The 9,196-nt window shown below is 54.0% G+C and overlaps 1 protein-coding gene across 1 annotated transcript; it reads right to left on the reverse strand.

The window, feature by feature from the left end:
- Window positions 1–4,131: 4,131 nt before the first annotated feature.
- LOC145529871 (uncharacterized) lies at window positions 4,132–9,196 on the reverse strand. Its single transcript, XM_081550635.1, has 3 exons — window positions 5,747–9,196; window positions 5,035–5,347; window positions 4,132–4,784 (listed from the first exon to the last, which is right to left on the reverse strand). Exons 1-3 carry the CDS (start codon window positions 5,981–5,983, stop codon window positions 4,156–4,158), a joined length of 1,179 nt encoding a protein of 392 aa, XP_081406761.1. The 5' UTR covers window positions 5,984–9,196; the 3' UTR covers window positions 4,132–4,155.

Here is a 9,196-nt window from a genome sequence, read left to right on the forward strand (position 1 = left end):
CCGATACTCTCCTGAGGATCCTAGTTTGGTCGTCTAATTTCCTTTCACACAACCTTGGATGTCCGTATCGGGGCTTTTTCGTCGGATTGTATTGACAATTTAGGCTCTTTTCTGTTTCCGTACCCCTTTTGCAATTCTTTGTTCGGTGCGAAAATGCATTGGCCTTTTGGGAGGAATAGCATCGAAGCTGTGGATTGCCTTGTGGGGCTGTGACATCATTTTCCCAATAGGAATTCTTTCAAGCCCTGAGCACAGCTTCTCTTTCCAGTGGTTGGTGTGGGCTTGATCTTCCTTCTTCCATCTCTCGCCGTTTTGTCAGGACAGGTCCTTCCTTCCCTTCTGGGTTAGATGGACTCGTGGGTATCACTTCAGTGAATGGCATTGTCAGTGGGGGTGATAATTCCCTTCTCATTGGAAGACTTTGCTGTGAGTATTAGAAATGCAAGTGATTTCTCTTCCCCTTCCTCCCTGTCCATCTCTCAGAGCCACCGGGAAACAGAGGCCTCATCCAGGGTCACACAGGCCTGAGGGAGTGCAACTAGACTGTTGTTTCTCCAGGCCCTCAGTGCTGGACATCATCCGGGATACTCTGTGTGTGTCTTCCTCAGTCTGCTGTCCCTTCAGACCTTTCCCTAGTTTTCACAGGCTTGTCGTGTTGGTGTTCTTTGTCTGTTTGGAGACACATCCTTGAGAAGCTTTGTGTTTCCACTCATTCGTCTCGCGATGTATGACCTGTCTTTTGCTTTTGTAATGAGGTCTTTCCCACAGTAGATATCTTTGATTTTGCAAAGTCCACTGTATTCTCTGGGTTGTTTTGTGAGCTGCCTTTTCGTTTTGTGTGTGAAGACTCAAAGCACATGTCCGGTTTCTGCTCATTGCTCTTCTAGATTTGTGACAAGTTTTCATGGAAACTTTGTCTAGGGATAACTGGAAGTGAACTCGGTGTAAGGTGTCAAGTCTCCATCTCCATTCATGTCATGCCCTGCAGTTTCCAATTCCCTGTTCCTGAGTGGTTTTGGAGACCTTGTGGGAAGTTTGGTTGCATCGGAGTTTGCGTTTCCACCTTGAGTAGATTCACACTGTTCTGCCCTCAGGGACACTGTCAAGGGGGAGTGAGGAGCTGCCTGCACTTCCAGCAGTGACCACACGGTGGGGCGAGTGCTGCTCTCCCCTCTGGGAGCCCCAGGCCACAGGCATCCCAGTGAGGAGCCAGCTCTGTGCTCAGCTGAAAGGAGTTAGTCTCTCAGGAGCCTCTGAGCCCTTGCCTTTGGATCACCCAGGGTGGGCATTTGCTGTGACAGAAAAAATTGCCCTGAATTCCATGGACGGAAGAGCCTGGCTGTGTGGAGTTCGTGAGTTGCCGTGAATCAGACACAACTGAGGACACAAAAATTCAATAGACTAAAACACTTTTTGGGGGTGGGGGGAGTGAAAGGGGGTGATGTGGGGTCTTTTGTCTTATATAATAGCCGAGGGAAATCTAGTTTAAACCTAAATTCACATAGATGGGAAAGGTATAGCTCTCCGTCACCCTATTAAAAAAAAAAAAAAAAAAACGACTTCACTTTTCTGAAAGCTTATTTAGTAGCTTCCTTGAGCAGTTCATTGTGAAGGATTTTTTTTTTTTTCTGTGACATTGGCCTCATTAAAATGTACGGTTTGCCTTTACTGGATAATTTTGTTCATTGGTTTGTTAGGGAATCTTGGTAATATTTGAGTTTCCTGGGGAGTATGGTCACATGACCTGGCCCTGGCCAATCGGTGCGTTCCACCTCCCTGGCCACTGTGATTGGCTCCGGACTGGGGCAGTGCCCAATCGGGGCCCAGGGCCGGGCCTCACGTTGGAAGCCAGGGGAAGACGAGCTCTCGTCCTGCTGGGGTAGGGGAAGGGGTGGGGCCGGGGGAGGTCAGGCTCCAGCAGTGGGAGGGGCTTGAGGTCCGCCTGCGGCAGTTGGTGACCTTCCTGCTCCCCTCAGGGCAGAGCCGCCGGCCTGAGAATGAGGGCGCTGCTGAGCCCAAGGCGCTGGGATGGCCCGCTGCTGCTGTGGTCCCAGAGCTCCACCCGAGACCTGAGGGAGGCCGTCTGCCCGTGAGTCCTCTCCCGCTTGTCTGTCAGCTTGTTTGAACCATGCTGGGTTTTCTGCCCAGCTGGCTAAGGGGAGTCCCTGGAAATGCAAGGGTGTGGGTTTTGGCAGACTTCAGGGAAGACATGCCAGATGAGCCTGGGAGACTCCAGCTTAATCTGGATTCAGGAGATATCTCTTCGGGCCAGCTAGTAATTGTAGGATAAGCCTAATGAGTCTTCACAGGATGAAGAGAGTAACGTGCCAAGGTAGCAATCGATGTCCTCATTCGAGAGGATGAAGCTGGTGCTCAGAGAAGGGGGGAACTTGGCCACAGCAAGGAGGTGTGCACCCAGACAGAACCCCCAGATCCGGCCATTGGAGCTCAGGGAGGCCACTGGTGTGGCTTGTCCCTGTGGCAGGGGCCGAGGCACGCAGCCCACCCTGATTCCTGCGGGGGCCTGACTTGGGAAGTGCCATCTGGTAGCTTTGAGACTCACCAAACCAAATTGCACTGGAGAGAGGAAGGACACCTTCCTTCATCCACCCCCCACCCCCGCCGGATTCCCACATACCCTGACCCCTTTCTCTTGATTTCGGAGCCATTTCCAGAGTCCCGCTCATATGACCTCATTCGAAGTGCACTGTGGACGAGCTGCCATCTGCAGCTGCTACCACAGCAGCCAAGGGCTTTAGCTCCCGAGTACCTCCCTTCCTTTGGAACTTGGGGGCCCTCTACTCCCCACTTGCACACCACAGACCTTTGCTGAGGATTGTGGGGACCCTCACTCAGTTTGCAGCACGTTGTAGCCATCCCTGTCCTCTCAATACCTCCCTTGCCACTCAGCTTGTGAGCCCCTTTGGAGCAGCGTGGCCCACCTGGCTGCAACGGAAGAGACACAGCTGACAGTGAAACAACAGCTTAGATCTGACAGCCGGAAAGCTCTGTCAAAAGGGACCTCCCTCTTCACACCGTAGAGGCTGTAGGAGCCGCCAGGCTTTCGGAAGCAGTGCAGGGGCCAAAATGACTCCACAGCCGTTTTCCTTCCTGGGGAGGGTTCTGGCTCGAGTGGGAATGGCTCAAGTCTCCTAAGGTTCTGAAAGCCCACTGTGTGCAGATTCACGGTACACAGAGAGGAGAAGGTGGAGTCCTGCCCTGGAGGTGGTCACAGCTCACGGATGAGCCAGGCAGGCAGGCAGGCAGGCAGGCAGGGCATGAGAACACCTGAGCTGCCTTCATGAGTGAATGGTGTGGGGGCAGAGGAAGAGAAGCCGGTCTGCTCCCCCATGTGGTGCCCAGGGCAGGTTGTCCCCAGAGGAAACCCTTACGACGGTGAGGACTCTCACTGCTGTTTCCCAAGGGGTTCCGTCGGTGCGTGTCTTCCCCGGAGCGGTCAGGCCGTCTCTAAAGTACACTGGCCATGGGCATTGCCTCTCCTTGGAACTTCCCACGTGTTTCTCTTTTTTATGGAACAGTGATTTTTCTAGAGGGGTTCTGGGCCACAAGGTTGTTGGGTCATTTTCTAGCCTTCTGTCGTGAAGAACGCTTTCCTGGGCGTTGGGGTGGTTTGTTGTTCCAGCTCCCTTTCTTGGCTTCTTTTGGGAGCTGGTGCAACAAGAGGAGCTCAGCCTCTGCCTTCTGGCTGAGATGTCACCCTTCAAACAGCAATGCCTGCCTGGAGATAATGATGGCATTTGCCAACAGGGCTTCGTTTGGCACATGATATCTTGAAAGGACGTACACCGTCCTGTCAGCTATCAAAGGCTAGTTCAAATGACATAAAAATGAGAACTCTCCAATGGAGTCTTACAGTAGGTGGAGAGTCCGAAAGAAACTCCTTCAGTCATTTCACTGAGAGTCATTGATTGGGGACACCAAGAATATAGGAAGGAATGCAGAAAGAAAAGTTGAAATTGTGTTCAGGATCGGGGGGAGGGATGAACAGGGCGTGCTTGCCTTGAATCCAGGCTTTGTTGGGGGGTGGGGCATAAAGATCAAACGGGTCTGAAACCACAAAGTGGTGATGGTAACACAGTATCACCAGAGTCACACAACAGTGTTCCCAAATTGCAACAATGATGAAAAAGTTTACTAATCCCAACTTAACCAACAAAAATACACGAAACCATACAAAAAGTAAAACATCACCAGTAAGGTGGAAACAAACCAAATGCAAAGCAGTTCAGGGGAAAGGAACTCCATGTCCCCTGGGGGCAGACCGAGTTGACGGCGTCCACGGTGAGCCGACAGGGATGGAGGCGGCAGAGCCGACCGCTCCCCTGGACGTGGTGTTTCCGGCAAGGGCTCTGGGTCTCTGTCCAGAGCGGGGGCTCGTTCTTCCTGCAGGGGCGGGTGAGTCATCGTCGGCGTCTGGGTGTTGCGCGGGAGCCAGGGCAGGCTCTCCCTGCCGAGGCGGTGACTCCTCCTCTGCCTCGGGTTCTCCTGCCAAAGCCCGAGCAGGTACAGGTGCACGTGGAGGTGGAGGTTCTGGCTGAGGGGGTGGGACATCAGTGCCTGGGGCTGGGGGTCCTGCAGGCACGGAGATCCGATCTGCCCGGTGTGCTGGCCAGAACCCAGCTGGCCTGGTGTCTCTGCGAGGGCAAGTCTCGGTTCTCCATCTGCCCTCGGTGGATCCCTGGGTCCTGCACCTGGAGCCACCACCTCTGTAGGGACAGGTCTGGGAAGTGGAGCCTGGTTCCAGTTGGAGGCCAGTGCTAGAGCTGGGGGAGAAGCAAAGTTTGCCCACAGGCCAGCCTTGGCATGTGCGTATCCCGGGACAGAAAGCTTCCAAGAGATTCCCAAAGAATACCCAGGGTCGGATGTCTTTTGGGACTGAAGTGTGCAAGATGGGGGTGGGGATGTGAGGCCAGCGCTTGCTGTAGGCCCAGCAGCATCTTTCGGGGACTCGTCCCTGTGTAGCTCAGCACCCCCTCCCCACACACTCCCGTGCACCAGCCCCAGCGTCCTCACCTCTGTGCTCTGGCGTGCTGGGCTCCAGGTCCTCCTGCTGCCTCAGAGGCCGGGGTTCTCGGGACTCCGGGTCGGAGCCGGGTGTGCTGAGCTCCGTGGCAGCCTCAGACTGGGCCGCCGGGTGTATCCTGGGCGGTGTCTCGGCAGCAGGCCTTCCCCGCCTCCGCTTCGCCCCCGGTGGGGCTGATGCCTCCGTGGGCACGCTCACCTGGAGCCTGCACTGGGCCTCAGGGGCGGGGGGGTGGTGCTCCGACCCCTCCCTCCGGGAGGTGGACGGGGTGTCCCCGTCCTCGGCCTCATCACGTGGGAAGCTCTGCAACGACAGTGACCGTCAGCCAGCCGTGCTGGGACTTTTCCGAGCTGGGCCTGGCCAGTGGAGCCGCTGCTTCTGCCTGCTCGAACTTCTCTTCCCAGAAGGGTCAGAGACGTGTGTCTGCTCAGATCCCCACCCGGGAGGAAAGAGACCCACCTGAGGGTGTGAGGCCAGCCTGGGCGGCCGGCGCTGCCCGCACTCTCCCCATCCCAGCCAGCCTGCTCTCCCCTGGGGTGTGGACACAACTTGCCCGTCGGCTTCTGACCCCACATCCGCCTGGGCTTCCTTGAGGGAGACACACCCCGAGAAACCCGCAGCCACACACACAGGCAAAGGACCCGGTGTTTCCGGGTGGCATGGGAGAGGTGGCCTGGCCCGGCCTGGGGCTCCCCGTGTTACCTTTCTGTTTCTCCGGGCAAAGGGCCAGAGGCCTCTCGGGGGTGCCCTGAGCCAACGTTGACAGGGTGCCCACGCACACTGCCTGTGAGCTCTCCTGAGGCCCCGGCCTCTGGGCAGGGGCAAACAGCAGAACATCCTGGCAGCAAGTGATCTGGCTGGGGGCTCCTCTCCGCTCTGGAGGCCTGGATACCCGGGTTGCGGGTTCTGTTGGGTTCTGTTGCCGGCAGGTGACATCATTTCCTGGGGTTCGTGCTGAGGTCCCTTCCCCAAAGCTTCCCAAGGGAATCTCTGGGTTTCTGACTGCTCGACCACCCCCCTTAGGCCATGTGCAGGCACAGTGACAGCCACACTGCCCAGCCCACAGCCCTGGGGAGGCCTGGGTGCAGCCAGGGCCTGAGCTCCGAGGACCCCGCTGCTCTCAGACCAGGCTCCTTCTTCTCATAAGTGGTGTGGCCCTGGACAAGCGTATGCCCCTCAGGGTTTCCCCAGTCTCTCCATCTGCAGAGTGGGGGTCATTCTCCCATCTGCTTCCTAGTTCTGTCGGCCTACGAGCAGCTCCATGCCTTTCCACCTGGGGCCGATATCACGTGGAGCTTGTGCGCTGAGACTTCAGAAAGAAAGACTCCATCCAGGGCTGACACAGCACAGAATGGGGCAGAACGAGGCCTGGATGCGCCGTGGTACCCAGGAAAAGGCACTCCCCCTCCTGACTGTTTTGAGACCCCGCATCCAAGTTGGAGGACCGAAAGGAAGACTCGAAGGTCTCCCTCTCTTATAGAAAAGAGTAGCCAACTTTCTGGTCCTCTGTTTCCATTGAGATTCTGTTCAAGTGTCCCAGCTCGGCTTCTGCGGGTGGCTGAGCTTCTAAGGGCTCCCTGCGTTCTTGTCTTTTCCTCTCCAAACCTTCCGTCCTTTTCCCCCTTCTGGGGTGGATGGGCGCTGTCGTTGCTTCTACCTTCGAGACAGATTGATGAAAAGTCTGGACCGTCGATTCCTTTCCTCTCTCTGGTTCCGTGTCTCTCTCTGGCTCTGTCCCTCTCTTTTCCCTTCTCGATTCAGTCTGTGTCTTCCTCTTTCTCTCTCGTGTGTGGATGGATGGATGCTAGGAATGCACATGTATATGATTAGATGAGGGTTATGTTTTAGGGATAGGTTAGAGGGAGAGAAAGGCTTTAGGTCGGAGTTGGTCATGGGGGAAGGGTCAAGGGTGGTGGTGGTGTTTCTTGGAATCTGAGTGCTGTGCATTCTTCGTCTCTTTCCATATGAACCCCTTCTCAGATACACCACTTGCAAGGAGTCTCTCATGTTCCGTTTCCTATCTTTTGCATTTCTGAATGCTTAGCTTCTCTGTTGTGAAGAGGTTCCATTGGATGGAAACCCGTTGGCGTACTTCGTTTTCCTCTTTCCCTTACTTGAAGAGACCCATTTCTACCTCCGCCCAGCAAATGGCAAGGAGACTCTGATGTTAAGGAGCCTTTGACCTACGCTTCTTTCTAGCTATCTCATGATATCAGTCTTTAGGGTGAGGTTTTTCCCCGATATTGAGGTGGTGTGAGATCAAAACCAATAGCGTTCTTCAGATGTAGCTGTCTGGTTTTCCCATGGACATTTATTGAAGAGGCTTTCTTGTTCCCATTTGGATATTCTCCCCTTCTGTGTCAGAGATGAGTTGACCATGGATGCCGGGGTTTGTTTCTGGACCCTCAACTTTATTCCATCGATCTGGATCTGTGTGTGTTGTTGTATTCCCAATAGCATACTGTCCTGCTGCTGCCGCTGCGGCTAAGTCACTTCAGTCGTGCCTGACTCTGTGCGACCCCATGGCCTGCAGCCTACCAGGCTCCTCCGTCCATGGCATTTTCCAGGCAAGAGTACTGGAGTGGGTCGCCATCGCCTTCTCCGATACTCTCCTGAGGATCCTAGTTTGGTCGTCTAATTTCCTTTCACACAACCTTGGATGTCCGTATCGGGGCTTTTTCGTCGGATTGTATTGACAATTTAGGCTCTTTTCTGTTTCCGTACCCCTTTTGCAATTCTTTGTTCGGTGCGAAAATGCATTGGCATTTTGGGAGGAATAGCATCGAAGCTGTGGATTGCCTTGTGGGGCTGTGACATCATTTTCCCAATAGGAATTCTTTCAAGCCCTGAGCACAGCTTCTCTTTCCAGTGGTTGGTGTGGGCTTGATCTTCCTTCTTCCATCTCTCGCCGTTTTGTCAGGACAGGTCCTTCCTTCCCTTCTGGGTTAGATGGACTCGTGGGTATCACTTCAGTGAATGGCATTGTCAGTGGGGGTGATAATTCCCTTCTCATTGGAAGACTTTGCTGTGAGTATTAGAAATGCAAGTGATTTCTCTTCCCCTTCCTCCCTGTCCATCTCTCAGAGCCACCGGGAAACAGAGGCCTCATCCAGGGTCACACAGGCCTGAGGGAGTGCAACTAGACTGTTGTTTCTCCAGGCCCTCAGTGCTGGACATCATCCGGGATACTCTGTGTGTGTCTTCCTCAGTCTGCTGTCCCTTCAGACCTTTCCCTAGTTTTCACAGGCTTGTCGTGTTGGTGTTCTTTGTCTGTTTGGAGACACATCCTTGAGAAGCTTTGTGTTTCCACTCATTCGTCTCGCGATGTATGACCTGTCTTTTGCTTTTGTAATGAGGTCTTTCCCACAGTAGATATCTTTGATTTTGCAAAGTCCACTGTATTCTCTGGGTTGTTTTGTGAGCTGCCTTTTCGTTTTGTGTGTGAAGACTCAAAGCACATGTCCGGTTTCTGCTCATTGCTCTTCTAGATTTGTGACAAGTTTTCATGGAAACTTTGTCTAGGGATAACTGGAAGTGAACTCGGTGTAAGGTGTCAAGTCTCCATCTCCATTCATGTCATGCCCTGCAGTTTCCAATTCCCTGTTCCTGAGTGGTTTTGGAGACCTTGTGGGAAGTTTGGTTGCATCGGAGTTTGCGTTTCCACCTTGAGTAGATTCACACTGTTCTGCCCTCAGGGACACTGTCAAGGGGGAGTGAGGAGCTGCCTGCACTTCCAGCAGTGACCACACGGTGGGGCGAGTGCTGCTCTCCCCTCTGGGAGCCCCAGGCCACAGGCATCCCAGTGAGGAGCCAGCTCTGTGCTCAGCTGAAAGGAGTTAGTCTCTCAGGAGCCTCTGAGCCCTTGCCTTTGGATCACCCAGGGTGGGCATTTGCTGTGACAGAAAAAATTGCCCTGAATTCCATGGACGGAAGAGCCTGGCTGTGTGGAGTTCGTGAGTTGCCGTGAATCAGACACAACTGAGGACACAAAAATTCAATAGACTAAAACACTTTTTGGGGGTGGGGGGAGTGAAAGGGGGTGATGTGGGGTTTTTTGTCTTATATAATAGCCGAGGGAAATCTAGTTTAAACCTAAATTCACATAGATGGGAAAGGTATAGCTCTCCGTCACCCTATTAAAAAAAAAAAAAA

The sequence above is a fragment of the Giraffa tippelskirchi genome, chromosome 12 (genome assembly GCF_054371585.1).
Source record: "Giraffa tippelskirchi isolate mGirTip1 chromosome 12, T2T-mGirTip1v1.2.pri, whole genome shotgun sequence".
Classification (NCBI taxonomy): Eukaryota; Metazoa; Chordata; class Mammalia; order Artiodactyla; family Giraffidae; genus Giraffa; species Giraffa tippelskirchi.